The sequence below is a fragment of the Hylobates moloch genome, unplaced genomic scaffold (assembly GCF_009828535.3).
Source record: "Hylobates moloch isolate HMO894 unplaced genomic scaffold, HMol_V3 SCAFFOLD_1, whole genome shotgun sequence".
Classification (NCBI taxonomy): domain Eukaryota; kingdom Metazoa; phylum Chordata; class Mammalia; order Primates; family Hylobatidae; genus Hylobates; species Hylobates moloch.
In genome coordinates this window covers 230,769,476-230,789,168 of record NW_026652276.1, presented here as the reverse complement: position 1 = coordinate 230,789,168, position 19,693 = coordinate 230,769,476, and the positions used below count along the sequence as shown (strand labels likewise).

Below are 19,693 nucleotides of genomic sequence, written 5' to 3'. Positions count from 1 at the left end.
TCCTTCCAAAAATATTTATTGGATGTCTACGACGTGCCCGCACTGGCCCTGGTGCTGGGAATCTGCTTGGCTCTCCCTTGCCACAGCCTCTGGCTTCCATCCTTGGTATCACCGAGTCTTGGCAACTCTCCCACAGGGGCAGCCCCCGGCCATCCTGAAGCGTGGGCAGGACCGGCTGGTGCTACAGTTGACCAGTCCAGACCTAAGCAACTTCACACCAGAGACTCTCCCAGCGTCCCCAACAGACCCCTCACTCGGTGCTTGAAGCCTGGGGTCCAACCTCTGAAGAGGGTGGTCACATCCCGGCCCGCGGTGAGGAACTCTGATCTTCCCTCCTCCCTCAACCCACGCTGGGACCTTTCCCAGCACCCTTTGGGACGCTTCTAGAACTGTTCTCAGCCCTTCAGAGCCTTAAGGAATCCACTGGTCCTGCTCTAAGGGGTTCTAAGAGCCAGCAATCCTGGCCACCCCCACTCCCCACACACACCCTGCAAACATCCCCCGCACCACCACGAGTCCGCTGAGGTCCAGTTCACTAGCGCGCCTCCTCCTTGGGGCTGCACGCAGGAGCCACGCGGTGCACGCGCTGGTGCTTGAGCAGGTGCTGCTTCTGGCTGAAGCCGCGGCCACACGCGGGACACAGGTAGGGCCGCTCGCCCGTGTGGTTGCGCCGGTGCCGCGTCAGGTTGGGCTTCTGGCTGAAGCGGCGGCCGCACTCGGGGCACGGGTAGGGCCGCTCACCCGTGTGGATGCGCTGGTGGATGGTGAGCGCTGACCACCAAGAGAAGCTCTTGCCGCACTCGTTGCAGATGAACTGGCGCGGCTCGCCAGGCCCAGCGAGGCCCGCTCGTCCCCGGCCCCACAGCGCGTCCCGGGCCCCCGGGGACCGTTGGGAGCTCCGCGGCCTCGCGGCCAAGCCCGGGATGGCCTCGGCCTGCGGTTGGTCGCCCGGTTCCCCGGCCGGAACGGCGGGCTCAGCGACAGCGTGGGCGCGCTGGTGGGCGCGCAGCGCAGCGCGGCTGCGGCAGCTCTTACCGCAGCTGGGGCAGGGCGCGGCCTGGGCGCCGGGCAGGTGCGTGCGCAGGTGCTTGAGCAGGTGCTGCTTCTGGCGGAAGCCGCGGCCGCAGTGCGGGCAGGGGTGCGGGCGCTCACCTGTGTGGTTGCGCAGGTGCCGCGTCAGGTTGGGCTTCTGGCTGAAGCGGCGGCCGCATTCGGGGCACGCGTAGGGGCGCTCGCCAGTGTGGATGCGCTGGTGGATGTTCAGCGACGACCACCAGGTGAAGCTCTTGCCACACTCGTTGCAGATGAACTGGCGCGGCTCGCCCGGACCCTCCGGGCCGGAGACCGCGGTCCGGGCCCCGGGCTGGCCCCACCAGCCCTGGCAGAGCCCCAGCCAGGCCCACTCGGGGCGCCCCTGCGGCGGCCCCGGCCGCAGGCGACAGGCCCGGCGCGCCGCCGCGTCCCGAAGCAGCTCATGCAGGCCGGCGCGGGAGCCCTGGCGGTCCCGGGCGTGCGCGCGCTGGTGGATGCGGAGGCCCACCTGGTGACGGAAGCAGCGCTCGCACTCGGGGCACGAGTGGGTGGCGGGCCGGGAGTGGGTCTTCTGGTGCTTGAGCAGGTGCTGCTTCTGGCTGAAGCACCGCGCGCACTCGGGGCAGCAGAAGGGTCGCTCGCCCGTGTGGTGCCGCTGGTGGCGCGCCAGGTTCGGCTTCTGGCTGAAGCTCTTGCCGCACTTGCCGCAGAGGTACGGCTTCTCCCCGGTGTGTGTGCGCTGGTGGATCTTCAGGGACGACCACCAGCTGAACCTCTTCCCGCAGTCCAGGCATACAAAGTGACCCTCACCGGAGGAAAGCGAGGGGCTCAGGGGGCCGGAGGCTGACCCGGGAGCCCGGCCTGCCAGCCCCGCATCCTGCTCAGTGGGAGGGGCCCATCTTGGACTCCCAGACTCCTCCTGTCCCCCCAGGGCTCGAGGCCGCCCCATAGTCTGGCGTGGCGGGAGGCCCGGGTGCTGCTGGAAGATGTTCTCCTTGTCCTTCTCCACAAGCATGGCCTGCGGCGCCAGCGTCTGCAGCAGCCGCTCCGGCTTCTCCTGCTTGACCTTCATCACCAGCCCAGCTCCTGCCAGAGGCAAGCGAGAGAGAGGAGGGAGAGAGGTCACTGCTGCTCCGCTGGGTGGGATGGAGAGAAGGAGCGAGAGAGAGGGAAGGGGTGCGGGAGGGCAGAGAAGGGCTGAAAACGGCACGAGAAAAGGCAGAAGGGAAAGATTTTTAAACGAACAGAAGAAAACAGGGGCAAGAGAAGAAAAAAGAGTAGGGAAGGCAGAAAGGACAACAAGGGCACGTTAAGATACAGAAAGGAGTGAAGGAGAAAAATACAAGAAAGAAACCGTAAGTGAATCACTCAGGTGCCCAGGCCACAGGATCCCCAAGGCACCGGCTGCTCTACCTTCTCCACCCTGAGGCCCAGGAGATGCAGAGACGGTTAAAGAAACCGATCCAGTGAAATCTGCTGACCCAGGGGGCAAGGAGAAAGTGGCCAAGCTGTAAAACATACCATTCTTTTTCTAAGAGGATCGATGTGCTGGAAGCTTTCTAAGCAAAGGCATGCCCAGTCCCTCAGTGGTCGGGGAGACCAAACCCTGGGTCACTGCAGCACCGTCTATACTGGCGGGGCCCCTGCTCCAAGGCAGAAGCCATGGTGGGGGAGCCCTTCACCTGCTGGGACCTTGGCTGTCTGGCAACTCATCTTCCTTCAATAAAACCAAGAGCCAGAAAGACCTCAGCACCCAAAAGAGGTGTCGCCTTGCCTTTGTGTTAAATCCAATCCACTTTACTCATGGGGGTCCCACACCCACTGCTCCCAGCCCACACCTTGGGCCATGCACAAGTCTACAGAGGCACTTTGTTTTCCCAGCTCACAGAATAAGAAGCCATAAAGAAACCATCTGCCACAGACACTAAAGAATGCATACTGTGTGATTCCATTTATGTGAAGAGGAGAAACTGGCAAAACGAACCCACGCGTTAGAAGTCAGGATAATGCCCTATTACAGAGGGCACTGTGGGTGGAAGGCAGCATGGGCTCTGAGGTTCTGGAAATGTTTTCCATTGATGTGGGTGCTAGTCACAGGGGAATGTTTGCTTTATAAGAATTTATAGAGCTTGTGATCTACGCACCTTTCCAAAAAGGTTTACATGTAATCAAAAGTAGGTGAAATAAAACAGCTGTGAACAAAGAAAAGCGAAAAATCTTTAAACAGATGTCAATGTTACAAACACAACAAAATAAACCCAAAGGAAGTAGAAGAACGGCATTAAGAAAGATAAAAACAGATTATAGATAAGGGACATGTAGCCGCAAAAAGGATTCTGAAAATCCTCAAATATGGACTTTATATAAATTTGAAAATCTATAGAAATAGAAGATTTTGCAAGAAAATGTAAACTAAAACTGACCCAAGAGTAGGTAGAAAATCTGACTACATAAACAACTAAAAGAGACTTAGAAGAACATCTCAGCGTACCTCAAAAATGGGTAACAGGCTCTGTAACTATATAAACAGGTGCTGCTAAAGCCTCAAGGGAAGGACTTTTTCCACCTTATATGAACTATTACAGTGAATAGGAGCAAAGGGAAAGAAAAGTCTACAAGGTTAACACAACTCCAGTATCAAGACAAGAATGGAGGTGGGCAAAAGGTTTATCACTCTTTGAACATAGACACAAACATTAGCAAAGCAAGTTCAGTGGTATTAAAATAATAACATACCCTAACCTTGCTGAGATTTTCCCCAGGAAAGCAAAGATGGCCCAATATAATTTATAACATTACCTTATTAAAAGTGAAAAAACTCCCCATAGATGTGAGAAAGTCATATTGTAAAATTCAACATTATTTCTGGAGGGAAGGATCAAAGGAGGGAGAAGGTAGGGGAGGAAGATGGGAGGGAGGGAGGGAGGGAGAGACAGAGAGAGAGAGAAGAAAGCTCCTAGCAAACTAAGAATAGAGGAAACTAAGATGACAAAGAATGTACTCTAGAAATTACAGCGAACATTATAACCAAAGGCAAAAGATTAGAAGCCCATTACAGGTAGCAACAAAATGCAATGCTCACCATCCCTGAAATCAGTCAGCTGTCCTTGAGTAACTAGCCAAGGCAGAGGGGAAAACAAAGAGAAACGCATCAACATTGGAAAGGAGAGGAAGCTGCCATTTGCTTATGATTATTAACAACCTGGAATGTGCAAGGGAATCCACTGAGAAATAGAAATAAGAGTTCAACAAGATTGCCCAGTACAAAAACATACAAAAATCACTTTTTAAAAAATGGCAATATAAGTAACTAGGAATATACCTAACAAACATGCAAAACTTACATAAAGAAAACTATTAAACTTTATTAAAGAGATAAAGAAAACTAAAGAAAAGGAGCAATATGTAATATTCTTAGATGAGAAGCCAAAGATGTTCTACACTCTGAAATAATGTTTAAATTCAGTGTAATCCTATTTAAACTGTAAAATTTATCATCTATACAAATTGCCCAGAAAATCCTAAAAATGAACAAAGAAGAATTTGGCTTATATGACATTAAAAGCAAAAATGCTACCACTGTACACATATGAATGGCTACAATTGGCCGGGCACGGTGGCTCATGCCTGTAATCCCAGCACTTTGGGAGGCCGAGGCGGGTGGATCACCTGAGGTCAGGAGTTCAAGACCAGCCTGGCCAACATGGTGAAACCCCATCTCTACTAAAAATACAAAATTAGCTGGGTGTGGTGGCACATGCCTGTAGTCCCAGCTACTCAGAAGGTTGAGGCAGGAGAATCACTTGAACCCAGGAGGCAGAGGTTGAGCGAGCCGAGATCACACCGTTTGCTCTCCAGCCTGGGCAATGAGAGCAAAACTCCGTCTCAAAAAAATAAAAATAAAATAAATGAGAGTGGCTAGAATCCAGATCGCTGGCATGTGCACACAGTGAGGCTGAGCAGCAACAGGGGCTCTTTCCTTCCTGGTGGAAATGCGAAGTGCTGCCACCACTCTGGAAGGCGGTTCAGCAGTTTCTTACAAAGCTAAATACAGGCTTACCATCCATTCCAGCAGTCGCTCTCCTAGGTATTTACCCAAAAGAGCTGAAAACCTCTGTCCACACAAAAAACTACATATGGATTTGTATAGCTTTATTCCTAACTGCCAAAACTTGGCAGGAGCCACAGTGTCCTTCAGTGGGTGAATGGATAACTCCGCATGATGGAATATTAGTCGATAATAAAAAGAAGTAAGCCATTAAGTCAAAAAAGCCATGGAGGTACCCTACATGCAAACTTCTAGGTGAAAGACATCAACATAAAAGGCTACACACTGTATGACTCCAACTATATGACATTCTGGAAAGGGCAAAACTACTGAGAGAATTGAAAAACCAGTGGTAGCCAGGGGTTGGGGGGTAGGGAGAGATGAACAGGTGGAGCACAGGGAACTTGGGGGGCAGTGAAATATTCTGTATGATACTGTAATAGTGATACAGGACATTATGCCTTTGTCAAAACCCATGTAAGGTACAAGACCAAGAGAGAACCCTAATGTCAACTATAGACTTTCGGTAATAAAAATGTATCTGTATTGGTTCATCAGTTATAACAAATGTACCACACGAATGCAAAATGTTAATAATAGGAGAAACTGGAGCTAAGGTATAGGGGAACTCTACTTTCTTCATAATTTTTCTGTAAAGCTAAAATTGCTGTAAAATATAAAGTCTAGGTCAGGCACAGTGGCTCTTGCCTATAATCTCAGCACTTTGGGAGGCCAACACAGGAGGATTGCTTAAGCGCAGGAGTTGAAGACCAGCCTAGGCAACATAGCAACACCTGTCTGTCTAAAAAATTTATTAAATTAGCTGGGTATGGTGGTGCACACCTGTAGTCTACTCTGGAGGCTGAGGTGGGAGGACTGCTTGAGCCCAGGAGGCTGAGGCTACAGTGAGCCTTGATCATGCCACTGCACTGAGAGAGAGAGAGAGAGAGAAAGAGAGAGAGAGAGAGAGAAAGAGAGAGAGAGAGAGAGAGATCTATTTGGGAAAAAAAGAAAATAAAACCCAGCTCTCGACTGACACAGTTGTTATTGTTATTGGCATGGCTCTTCCATGGTGGGCCTGGTGACTTAAGGCTGCAAGTCAGATTCCCTTCCACAAACAAATAAAAGTAAAAGTAAAAATGCTAAATACAATCATTACAATAATGTACAGTACACATAATAGACAAATAGGCCAATGGAACAGAATCGTTTGATACATGATACAAGAGATATTCCAAGTCAATGGAAAAAGGCTATTCATCGACTTAGAACCAACTCTCTCTTTGGGGAAAATATTTAAGTTAGATTCATAGTGCAGATTGTTTATAAAAATCAGTTCCAGATGGACTTAAGTGCCAGCTTAAAAAAAGGAAATGAAAGTATTAGAAGAATTAGGAGAATTTGCTTAGAATCCAGAGGTAATTACAAGCCTTCTTAAACAGGATACAAAAGATAAAAACTAAATTTAAAACATCTGTATGACAAAAGATACTATAAACATAAGTCCAGTAGAAATGGGAATTTCGGCCAGGTGCAGTGGTTCACGCCAGTAATCCCAACAATTTGGGAGGCCGAGGCGGGAGGATCACCTGAGGTCAGGAGTTCAAGACCAGCCTGGCCACCATGGTGAAACCCTGTCTCTACTAAAAATACAAAGAAATTAGCCAGGTGTGGTGGCACGTGCCTGCAATCCCAGCTACTCAGGAGGCTGAGGCAGGAAAATCACCTGAACCAGGGAGGCAGAGGTCACAGTGAGCTGATATCACACCACTGCACTCCAGCCTGGGCAACAAAAGCAAAAACTCTATCTCAAAAACAAAAAAAAAGAAAGAAAGAAAAAAGAAATGGGAATTTAGAGCTGCATTTTCCCACAGAACTTTCTGCAATAGCAGAAACAGTTTACATCTGAGCTCTTGAGCCACACGTGGTTACTGAGCACTTGAAATGTGACTAGTGCAATTAAGAAATGACATTTTTAATTGTATTGAAGTTAATTAATTTTTATTTATTTATTTATTTATTTATTTTTGAGACAGAGTCTCCCTCAGTCACCCAGACTGGAATGCAATGGTGCGATCTTGGCTCACTGCAGCCTCTACCTCTGGGATTCAAGTGATTCTCCTATCTCAGCCTCCCAAGTAGCTGTGACTACACGTGCCCACCACCACGCCCAGCTAAGTTTTGTATTTTTAGTAGAGATGGGGTTTCACCAAGTTGGCCAGGCAGGTCTCAAACTCCTGACCTCAGGTGATCCACCCAACTCGGCCCCCCAAAGTGCTGGGATTACAGTCGTGAGCCACCGCGCCTGGCCGTACTTAAGTTAATTTAAACCTAAACTTAAACTAGAAGAGTCCTGTGTGGCTAGGCCACGTGCTGGACAGTGCAAGTCCAGGAAAAAATATGTGCAGATATAGAATAGACAAACGCTTAGTATCCAGACTATAAAACAGACTCCTATATGTGATAAAAAGAGGTTCAACCCCACTAGTCATCAACAAAATGCAAACTAAAAGTGTAGCATCTTTCAACCCCGCATACCAACAAAAATTTAAAAAATCAATAATACCTCTCTACTTTACAATATGCGTGGACACTACAAGGAGAACAAGTATACGCATGGGTATTCTGAGAGCATAAACTGAGGCAGAATTTGTGGAGGACAATCTGACAGTGTTTATTAAAATTAGAAGTGTGGAGAGCCTTCTGACCCTTTCCAGCCAGCAATTCCATCCCACGTGTTCACCTAAGAAATACTGACACACAAGCGTAAAGAGGAATGTCCAGGAATATTCACTGAAGTGTTCTTTGTAATCAGCAAACAATGGAAAATAACTTAATTATCCTAAAAAGTAGTTCCCTTCATAATATGGAATACTATGCATCAAGTAAAAAGAATGGAAAAGAATTATGTATGCCAATATGAAAAGATTCTCAAAACATTTTAAGAGAAAACAAAAAACAAGTTGAAAAACCATATGAATCATCTGATTGAACTCATAAAAAATTAAACCATATGTCTCTATGTATACACACAGGCATGATCCAGGATGAGTCACACCAATCTGAGACCAGTGGCTGTGCTGTGTCCATCAGGTGGCTGACGGCTGGCTCCCCCTCAGCCCTCTCCAGCCAGAAAGATGACTGTGGGCCAGAAAGCCCCAGGATGCCAGGACAGTGCTGTCACATCCACTTGCTGAAGGGCCCCTGGCGGATGCAAATGACTGGGTTGGGCGAGCTGCTAAGTCCAGCACACATTCCTGGAGGCCCTGGAGCTGAGGTGGAGTGTGCTGGGGCTCCAGCAGCCCCAGGCACACTCCCGAGGGTTCAGGTATCATATGAAGAGCGCAGGCCACTGGCCTGCCCGTGGAGAGTCCCGAAATAATGGCAGCGCTCCTCAGTCATCATGCAAAGGATCATGTTTTAGGTTTTAATGGTTCAGATAAAATTAGAAGGTGCAAAGCACGGATTATTGCATGATGAGTACAGTTTCCCAGGTGATGAAAATGTTCTGAAATGGATGGCAGTGATGGCTACACAACACCGAATGTACTGATGCCACTGAACCATACACTTAAAAATGGTTACAATGGTAATTGTTGCGTATATTTTGCCATAATAAAAAAAAACACACACACACAAATAAAAATTAAAAGTTGCTTAAAAGAGGTAAGCTGTCAATTGTCTGAAAAATGGGGTCCTCCAGAGGAGTGGTTCCCTCAGTCTGGCCAGAGGCCAGTCCCCATGTGCCTCCGTGTCTCCAGGAGTCTAGGCTAGTGTTTTTCAAACTCTTTTCTAAAACCACAGGGTTCCCCAGAAGCTGCCATAGAGAGGAGAGAGGGCCCCAGCAGACTCCACAGCTCACATCAACCAGAGCAACCTCACAATGACTCAGGATCCCACGTATGAGTCTATGTGGGGAAAGGGCCTTCTATAACACGCTGGGCACATGCGCTCTGAGTTCCAATGGACTTTCCAAAACACACACGCAGCTAGGGTGCTCCTGCCACCACCTGGCTCCTCGGGCAGGTGCGCAGCTGCACGGCTAGGCTCCCTGAGGGCCTGTGTCCACATACCACACTGCCATGCTTTGCACTTGCGGCCACATTTCTCTTTTATCCCGCTGCCTGATTTTTGTCTCAGTCTTGGGTCTCCTGACGTAATATTCCTGGGAGGGGAGGCGGCTCTTCCCACAGGGGCAATGAGGCAGGGGCCCTGGGGTCTATGGGGCAAAGCCCCTGGGAGGGGAGAGGGAGGTAAAGAAACCCGAGTCACACTGGGCCAAAGGGCAGGGCTCCCAAGAGTAGCCGGCGTGCTCTGGACTCAAACCTGCCAAAGGGCCTAGAGCCCTTCTGCAGCCGGGCCACATGCCACACGCGACAGGGCATGCCAGGAAGGGCTGCAAGTGCTATGCACAGATGCCAGGGGCTGCTCCACCCCAGGCGCAGGGACGCTGAGCAGGGGCTCCAGCCAAAAGCACATGACTATGCGGGCAAATTTTCCACTGGCAGCATGTATTTCATCACAACCAGCTCTAAGCGGCTTAGCCAATAAGGACCCTGAACTTTGAGTGACCCCCAGGAAGCGTTAATGGACTGAAGACAATGTCCTGACTGATGAGCCACAGGTTTGTTCCAACCGTCCTGCCTAGAGTGCTAGTTTTCCATGTCTAATTAGTATAACCCACAAACTCCCTGTTCTAGCACATAAAAAACACCTCAATTTCTACAAGGCATGGGTGCACGTGTCCCCTTGCCAGGCAAGTTAATGGACCAGGCTTTGCCATTTTTTTGAGCTCCCATAGCCTCTGTCATTGTTCTATTCTTTGACATGGCTGTCTAAGCCCTGGTCCCCACCCTGAAATTCTGCATCAATGGGATGTACTAGCTACTGGCTGAGGGCACTGGCTCGCACCTGGCTTCAGAAAAGATAAGGGCACGCGACCTCAGCGGAGGAGACCCCGGCTCCCCTGCCTCCTCTCTCTTCTCTCTTACCTGTGCCGTCGCCAGCCAGGCCACTCTCCATCCCTGGAGACCTCCCAGCATCAGCGCCAGCTGTGTCCCTTTCCTGCCATCTGTCAGAAAAAGAAACAGAAGAAAGAGAATGGGCCTGTGGGACAAGGACAAAACTCAGGGTCCCCAGCCCCCCTCCCATCCCATAAAGCACTCTCTTTTCCAAAGAGCTTTTCTATCCATAGCCACATTCGACGTGGGCAGGGTTCTTTCATTGTATGCATACCTGCTGAGAAGGTAAAACAGCCATAATTCCCATTTTACAAAAGAAGAAACTGAGACCACGAAGGACCCCCGATGTGCCCAGAGTCATGGAGGTGAAGAACGGCAGAGCTGGACAAAAACCCAGGTCTTCTAACTCCCACACCAGAGCCCACACCCTTAACATTTGCAGGGCAGTATGTGATGGACGCCACACCTGAGAAGCAGGAGCCTGGAGTAAGGTTAGAGACATGTCTGCGACCGGCCATGAGGGATGCACCCAGAAGGCAGAATGGCCCTACACGTTTCCTCAGTCACTGGCCCCCTCTTTCAAAGTCCCCATCCATGTTCTAGCACAAACCCCTCCGGGGAGTTTCGGGGCCAGCCATCTCCATACAAGAACACACAGGGTCAACTGGACATTGCTGAGCTCATGCCCAGTTCACTGATCTAGGATTCATCTTTTTTTTTTTTTTTGAGACAGAGCCTCGCTCTGTCGCCCAGGCTGGAGTGCAGTGGCGAGATCTGGGTTCACTGCAAGCTCCGCCTCCCGGGTTCACGCCATTCTCCTGCCTCAGCCTCCTGAGTAGCTGGGACTGCAGGCGCCCGCCACCACACCCGGCTATTTTTTTGTATTTTTAGTAGAGACGGGGTTTCACCGTGTTAGCCAGGATGGTCTCCATCTCCTGACCTCGTGATCCACCCGCCTCGGCCTCCCAAAGTGCTGGGATAACAGGCGTGAGCCATCGCGCCCGGCCTTCTTTTTTTGTTTTTATGCCCAAGCCTTCTGAGCATTTCCTGAATGGCTCACTCCGTGCCTGGAACATGACGGGATAAATCACACTGCTGTGTGGATGCCCCAGGCCTTTGCCCTGGCTGTCCCCTCACCGCAGATCCCCGCCTGGCTTACCCCCCTCGCTTCTATCAGCTCCCAGCTTAAATGTCCCCTTCTGAGAGCAGGCATCCCTTGTGCTTTTTTTTTTTTTTTTTTTGAGACAGAGTCTCTCTCTGTTGCCCAGGCTGGAGTGTAGTGGCCCGATCTCAGCTGACTACAATCACCACTTCCCGGGTTCAAGTGATTCTCCTGCCTCAGCTTCCCAAGTAGCTGGGATTACAGGTGTGCACCACCACACCCAGCTAATTTTTGTATTTGTGGCAGAGACAGGGTTTCACCATATTGGCCAGGCTGGTCTCGAACTCCTGACCTTGTGATCCACCCACCTCGGCCTCCCAAAGTACTGGGATTACAGGCGTGAGCCACCGTGCCGGCCCCTGGCGCTTCTATATACAGTCTAACTCCACCTCCTGTTTCCTCTCTAACACTTTTGCCACCTGACATGATCTTAACTCGTCTGTTCCCCACCACAGCAAGATCAGGAGCTCTTCATGCTTGCCGCCGGATCCGCAGGGCCCAGAGCAGAGCCGGGCACACAGAGGGCCCGTAACAAACGCAGGTGGCAGGAATGTGCTGCCCTGCCTGGCCAGGAGCTGTGCAGCTGGAGACTCATCTCCTCCTCGCTGGGGGTGCACCTCTCCTAAGGACGGGGATGTGGTCCCGTGCGCCTGTACCCCCTAGCAGAGGAAAGACATGGCTGCCCCACTGAGATGCGCAGCTCATCCATCCTGCTGCCTCAGGGAGGGGCTCTTCCAGATTTCAGTCAGCCCTTCCTCCCAGGACCCCTGGCTCGGCCGCCCTCACAGAAACACCCACCCCAGGCCCCGAGAGCCTCGCAGAGACCCAGACTCCCTCTCCTAGGTCCCCTTCAGAGCCCAGACACTGGAGGCACACACCCAGAGTGGGAATCTGGACCCTGACAAGAGACATGGTGGCCGGGCGCGGTGGCTCACGCTTGTAATCCCAGCACTTTGGGAGGCCGAGGCGGGCGGATCACGAGGTCAAGAGATCGAGACCACGGTGAAACCCCGTCTCTACTAAAAAAATACAAAAAATTAGCCGGGCATGGTGGCGGGCGCCTGTAGTCCCAGCTACTCGGAGAGGCTGAGGCAGGAGAATGGCGTGAACCCAGGAGGCGGAGGTTGCAGTGAGCCGAGATTGTGCCACTGCACTCCAGCCTGGGGGACAGAGCGAGACTCTGTCTCAAAAAAAAAAAAAAAAAAAAGAGACGTGGCGGGAGGGGTAAATATGAATCTAGAAAATGCAGAAAGTCATTTTCCCTGGTGCAAAGAGAAGAAGAGACATCCCGTTTTTTCAAGAGCATTTTGTTTACAAACTTCTAATTAATAAGCTCTATCTCTGTCTTTTTGAGATGTATGTGAATCTTTTTTTATTTTTTATTTTTGCAGTAAATGCTCCTCAAGTAGAAATAAATCTTTTCAAAAGTTAAATAAGGCTGGGCGCGGTGGTGGTTCATGCCTGTAATCCCAGCACTTTGGGAGGCTGAGGTGGGTGGATCACTTGAGGTCAGGAGTTTGAGACAAGCCTGGCCAACGTCGGGAAACCCCGTCTCTACTAAAAATACAAAACTTAGCTGGGTGTAGTGGCACATGTCTGTAATCCCAGCTACTTGGGAAGCTGAGACAGGAAAATTGTTTGAACTCAGGAGGCAGAGGTTGCAGTGAGCTGAGATTGTGACAGAGTGAGACTCTGTCTCAAAAAAAAAAAGCTAAATAAGCCTTCTGCCAACATTCCAACCCAGGACTGTCTTTCCCAAGGTCCTGGGGGCCATTTCTTTGAAATTTAAATATCAAGGAAGACACCACCCCTGCCTCCCAGTCTCCATAGGAGGGTAGGAGCCTAACTTCAGCAGGCGCCTGGCTCCAAATCACAAACCTATCTCCTGTCATAAAAATATGAGAACTTTATTTTTCCTGTGGGTAAAGGCAATTAGCTAACACAGATGGTCACTCCAATTACGAGGTGAATTTAGGACGACCTGCCTGCGTGTGACAAGTGGTAATGTCCAGTCCTCTTGCTGGAGGGCTGGTTGCTGTTCATCCTGAGAACATGTCTGTAACAGGCTGCCTCTTTGCAGTGGCTCAGGGATTGCAGGCTGAGAGCTCCCACTCGGGGATTGCAGGCTGAGAGCTCCCCATCTTTGCAGTCGCTCAGGGGATTGCCTATGGTGCGCACCACATTCTGGTTTCATGCACACTCAATCTTTTAAAAGCTGTTTTTCTCTTCTACTTTTGCAAAGAGCTTTTCTGGGTTGGCAAGAGATTTTGTTTTCAATTCTATTTCCCCAACAGGGGTCTGTAAGCATGCCTACCACGGTTTCTTACAGACACTAGAACCTGTTGTGGTGCAGAGAAAAGGTGAGCAGTGGGGAAGGGGGTGGGAGGGGCCCCTCGTGGGGCTCTGATGGGTGCTGGGGGCTCCTCCCTCCCACGCCACCCTCCTCCGTTGAGGCCACTCTGTGAGCTTCCGCATGCCACATCTTGGGAAACCTCTCACCAACTGGACTTAACATCCACCTAAAGAGGCGCAGAGGGGCTAGTGGACAGAGAAGCCACCTTGGTAAGGGAAACTCAGACCGAGGAGGGCAGAGCCCAGGCCAGAAATTCAGGAGGACAGAAAGATGGGCCTGGGTCTCCACAGAGCGAGACCCCCAAGGCAAATCAAAGACAGTCCTACTTCACCCACCCTGCCTCCCAAGAGGTATTAGGACCTAACAGCCACTCCGGATAGTAGCAGGGCCTTCCACTGCTCGGGACCTCCCAGAGCAGCTCCTCCCTGGAGCCTCGGTACCTCTGTCTCGGGCCATACCAGGGCTCGAGGGGAAGCAGCCTGTGGCTTATGTAAGAACAGAAGTGGAGACAGAAGGAAGAGGACCCAAGAGGAAGAAGTGAGAAATTCAAGGGGGAAACACAGAGGACAGGAATGAGGGGAGGCCAAGTCTTTGGGGACCCGCCTCTACCTGTGTGCTCAGGTGGGCTATGTCTGGGAAATAGCACGGCAAGTGTCCTACAGACAAAATCCAGGAAAGCCCTCCATGTGACATGTTCCAGGCTGGCCAGACACACACGTCCCCACCCTAAGCTTCTCTCCTATTCTGCCTTTCGCTCTGCTCTGCGCATGGCGGGCCCCTCCTAACCTACCATCCTGACACGTCCTCGGCCACCTGGAGACACCCAGGAGCCAGGTGAGCAGGCTGTCCAGCAAAGTGCCCCAGCGGGAAGACAGGCATCAAGGGCCAGATGCGCCATCTGCCACCAGTGCCCACACCGAGTCTTGGAAGGCCGCTTTGTCTATCGCACAAGGGCCCCCGGACCCCTACCGGACCACCTTTCCTCTCTGCTGCCCCTCGGGCTCTGAGGGGAGCAGGACACACAGGGGCCCCCTTCCCACGCCTGGCTCTGGCCCGGCCCTCCGTGCACCGGGTCAGGCTGCAGTTCAGCAAGAGCCCCACAGTGGGCAGGCCTCAGCCTGGGCCCAGCTGCCATGACAACTGAGGACCAACCACACAAAGAGGGGATTGAGCTAGCAGCAGGTGGAGAGGCCCGGGGCAGGGGGAGGCAACAAAGGAGCTTTGGTTGTGGCAGAGCTTTGGTGGGAAGGCCAGACAGCAGCTGGGGGAGGAGAAAGGCCACAGGCCAGAAAGAGGCAAGGTCCTCCCCATCGCAGCCTCTGGAACCTCCCACCAGCCCAGCACAGCTCTCACAGCCTCAGCGCCCCAGGTCGGGCAGTCAGAAGCAGACCACGCCGCAGGTATTATCTGCTGCTAGTGGAGCGGGAGCAGGATCCGCCACCAGGAGCTAAGGCTTTTGGGGGTGGGGGTAGCTCTCCAAACCCCAGCCAAAGGCCCAGTATCAGGCCCTTCTCAGCCCTGAGGTCCCAGCAGATCCTCGCTTGCTGGGCACAGCTCAGCTGGTCTTCCATAGGAGATCCCCACAGAAACTGGCCTCCCCAGTCCCAGCCCATGCCCAGCCAATGCCTCCCTGCCATGCTGCCCCTTCCTATGGCCTCCTCCTTCCCAACTCCACCTGGTCCCCAGCGCCTCCCTGCCCTCTCCCCCAGCCCATACCTGACTGCTATGTCCTCACCTAGTTCTCTCTCCCTGCGAGACCCCTCACTCAGGTTAGCCCCAGGGAGCGGGGGCTTGCTCCCATGCCTGCACGTCCCTCACATGCAGAAGGTGTGTAATGTGTCTTGAATGAATGAACGGATGAGTGAATGAAACAATGGACGACCCAAGAAGTGGCTCCTCCGGCTCCAGTCTTCTGTCACTATTAAGAAATCCCTCAGGACCAGGCAATGGTATTCTCTGCCTCTGATTTCAATTAATAGCACATGTTTTTAATTTAAATATATGATCATAGGGACATGAGAAACTGATGTAAATGCTAAACCACACACAAACACACCCAGATACAATTATATCTAAATACAGCTAAGTAAACAAAAGTTCAAAGACACAAAACTACATGAGAACACCTGCAAAACTGTCTATGCAAATACAGAGAATGTGAGATATTTTTTAAAACTCACAGACACACCTACAGATCCACAGACACACAAATGTGCCACTGTGAACCAGGTCAGCACAAATCACTGCACAGCACACTTACGAACACAGAAATGCAAAGCCACCCAAGACACAAGTATCCTTGTATCAAGCCAGCCCATCAGGGCCACTTGCTCCAAGGAAAAGAACTCAGAGAGGTAGAAACAGAAGCAAGATACCCTCATCGAGCCAGGAAGCTGGGGCCATGAGTCACCGTCGATGACCTGCGCTGGGGTGGGACAGGTCAGCAGGAGCTGCAGCTGGCTGGAGAGACGTTACAGCAAGACAGAAAGCCCTAGAGACAATGAGCCTGTGTCCAGCAAGACTGGTGCAGCCTAAGATCCTCCAGGGCCTGGCCTGTGGGCTCTGGCCCAAGGGGATGCAGCGGGCCTTCTCCCCTTCAGCCATCTTTGGGTGACCCTGAGCCACCACCTGGCTGGCTCCTCAGCCCTAGTGTCTCCCTAGAAGCCCACTGCCTGAGGCTGGCAGGGATGTCCTTCTCAAGGCCACCCTTCCTGGTCCCTCCCCTCAGGACCCCATGTCTTAATCAAGAGCCCCAAGTCCCAGCCCAGCCACCACTGAGCCACTGCTAGTCCCTGGCCAGTCATTGCAGCGCTTTGAGCTCAGGTTCCTGATAGCGCAGGTGAACGGAAATACCTGCTCCCTGAGTTTGGGAGGAGTACCACAGGGCGGCAAGCCTGAACTGGATGCACTGGGCAGTGTCTGTACAAGCCTCTCTGCCAGTGTCCCCGCTGCCGCTCACTCTTCCTAAGCCATCACTCCTTCCAGCCAGTTGGGAATCTCAGAGGCCCCCAGTGCCACACAGGAGCCTCCACACTCCACCTTGCAGGAGGAAGAGGGTTTGCCACGGCTCTGGTTGTGGCACTGTCTCCAGAGCCCTCCACTTACCAGGGTGGTTCTGCATGCCCCTCCCAGAGGTCCCAGCCCAAACCAGGTGGGCATCCCCTCCCCCACCTGGAGGCCTCCATCCCCACACCCAGCATCAGGCACCCTGAAGCCTCCCACAACTCCCCTGTCCCACCCCCATGACCCACCCTGCTCCTCTCCAACTTCCCGGATCCCACTCAGCACAAGGCCACCCCCACTGTGACCACTCTCCCAGCCCTGACCCTTCCCCTCTTCCTACTCCACCATCTTCAGACCTCAGTCTCCCAAACACCCCAGCCCTCAATCTGGGGAGGGAACAGAGGAGGGGAGCAAGGGAAAGGGCAGGCCACTGTCCAACCCGAAGAGCAGGCCATAGTGGAAAAAGCCGTTGAGAGGCCCCAGACAGGGACTGAGACTGAGTTTGCTTCTGGTTAGCCACGTGATCCCAGGCAAACCACTTTCCTTCTCTGGGCCTCAGTTTCCCCACCTGAAAATGGAAATAACGCTTGCTCGTGGTACAGAATTATTATATCAAGTGGGGCGGGGGCGGTGGGGGGTGGGGATGGTGGGATACAAACAGTGTGAGAGGACTCTGAGAGACATTCCCAAGGTACAAGACAAATTCGATTTAGGTCATTGCTGTTGCCATCACCCGCTCCCCACTCAGGGTTATAAGAACTGTACCTCAGGATATGAACAGCCAGCCTGGTTTCATGGCTTCAGTTTGCTCCCCTCAACATTCCCAGGAGACCTGATCTGCATGCAGCCAGGTCACTTGCCTTATCCACTATGCCTGCCCACCTCCCAGAGGTCCCCAATTCAACCCCAGCCATGATCCTGAGGTACCTCCTTCCAAGACTTCCTTCACCGGCCAGAGGTAAACACCCTTGCTGGAACTGTCCCACCCACACCTCCCCTGCCCCAGAAGCCTGGCCCCCTCCTCCTCACCCACCTCCCTTCAGAGGCGAGAGCTCCACTTACATTCCTCGGCCCCAATTCTAATACTCAGGAACCTGTCAGGGCCTGGATCTGAGCTGAAGGCCGAGGATAAACCCAGCTGCTAACAATCTCTGAACAGGTGTCACATTTTAATTAATAAACACGTTTCCATCCCTTGCTGCATTCAAAGGACCTTGGGAAAGGAAAGTGAGATGGAGCAGGGACCCCTTCAGGCACCTGCTGTGCCCTCCAATCATGAAAATAAAGGAAAATCTTGAGTTCTTTCCTGGGAAATTCCAGGCACCTAGCTGGTCCTGAGAAGTAAATGTGCAACCTGATAAGAAGGTAATCGTAGCTAAAACAATAGCAAGGAAGTTAGACCACACGAGACGTGTGGTTGCCTACAGAAACTAAAGGTAACATCTTAGCATATGTCTGTTTTTCAGAAACCCAGACCCTCACCAAATGGACTTGCTGGCACGCACACCTCGGATAAGAGGGAACTGAGAACTCAACTCTGCTCATCTTTCCCCATTGCACCCCGACACGCCTCATCCTCTCATGGCTCTTGAACTCACCGTGTCCTCGCACCCTGTGACCAACCTTGGAAGGCCCTTGCTCAATTCTCCCCTTCCCAGCCCAGATTAGGGATCGCTTTGACCAGGAAGCCTTTTGGACACACCAGGCTCAGCCAGGAACCCCTTCTCTGTTTAACCTGTGCACCTAGGACCATCTACATGGAATCATCATTGTCATCAATATTTTGTTAGTCTGCACAAGACTACATGCATCTTAACACAGGGTCCTTCTCTCTCCCCTGCACCCAGTACAGGCCCCACACACAGTAATCCATTAATAAAAACTGTCATAAGGGAACACTTAAATAAAAGAAATTTCAGTACAAAACAGATTTGAAGCACGGAAGCATGAACCTTCAAGCTGAAAGGAGACAACTGCCATCTAATCTCTTCATTTTACAGATGAATATGGGAACAGTTAGCTGTGAAGCCTTGGACTGTAGTCCCGCCTCCAACCCCTGGGGCTCTGACCACACCCAGCCCCAGCTCAGATCATCTTGCTCAAAGGGCTGAAGGAGGACCCATCTCCACACCTTCCACATGTAGATATCCTCAACGTTCTTCACAGAGGGGATGCCCGCACCCCGCCCCACCGAGTTCGCGGCTGTTGTGCCCATCTTCCTGGAGAGTTCTCCGCCACACCCGACACCACACACTTCCAACTTCTGCGGTGCTTCCCTCTCACTTATCTCCACCCCCAATCCTTATCCCCGCTCGTTTAATCACATATTTATTGGTCACCTACTATGTGTCTGTCACTGCAGCGAGCACTGAGGTTCCTGCCCCCAGAAACTGATCTATCAGGGAGGCGGACAGGGACGGGGAATTCGGAACAACGGGACAGCCCAGGAGGGGCCGCCCGCGGGCGACCCTCTACGCTACCGCGTCCTCCCTCCGTCCTCACTAGCCTCCCTCCTAACCTCGCTGCCCTGGCCTGGCGCCCTCCCCACCCTTGGCCGCGCCCCTTTCCCCTCGGCTGTGTGGGGGCAGAGGAAACGCTTGAGACCCGGGGCTCGGAAGGCGCGCGGGCTTGGGGGACGCGCGGGGCTCGGGGCACCCCAGACCCCCGCCCCATCCCTCCGCTCCAGCCCGGGCAGGGCGGAGGCAGCACGGGAGGAGCGGGACCGGGCGCTGGTCCATCCCTCGCACCGCCCCTCCCCGCCCAAAATGCAGAGGGACTCGGAGGGAGGCGACGGGGAAATAAATACCTTTGACTTTGTGGCTAAGGTTAACGGGAACTGCCACCCCGAGGGCGACTTGGGCACCGGGCTCCCGGCCCTGGCCATTCCCGGGGCAGGCGGGGCGGGCACGGGTGTCTGATTGGCTGGCGGGCCTAGCCATCCCCGGGGCCGCCCAGCCACCCCATTGGCTGCGCCGCTCAGATGACCCGCCCGGCCCTATCGGAGCAGCCCGCGGGGCGGCTCCTTTGTTCTCTGGAGCCAATAGCCGAGGGGGGAGGGCTGACCTCGCCCCCGGCGGGCGCGCAAGGCCTGGGCGCCGTGAACGCGCTGGCCGCCGGCTGCGGGGCCGCTGGCC

General features: G+C 52.7%; 1 protein-coding gene across 1 annotated transcript; it reads right to left on the bottom strand.

The window, feature by feature from the left end:
- On the bottom strand, positions 1-19,454 carry ZNF775 (zinc finger protein 775). Its single transcript, XM_032762144.2, has 3 exons — positions 19,366-19,454; positions 10,072-10,151; positions 1-2,118 (listed from the first exon to the last, which is right to left on the bottom strand). The coding sequence occupies exons 2-3, from the start codon at positions 10,100-10,102 to the stop codon at positions 536-538; spliced, it is 1,614 nt and encodes a 537-aa protein (XP_032618035.1). The 5' UTR covers positions 10,103-10,151; positions 19,366-19,454; the 3' UTR covers positions 1-535.
- Between the last annotated feature and the right edge of the window lie 239 nt (positions 19,455-19,693).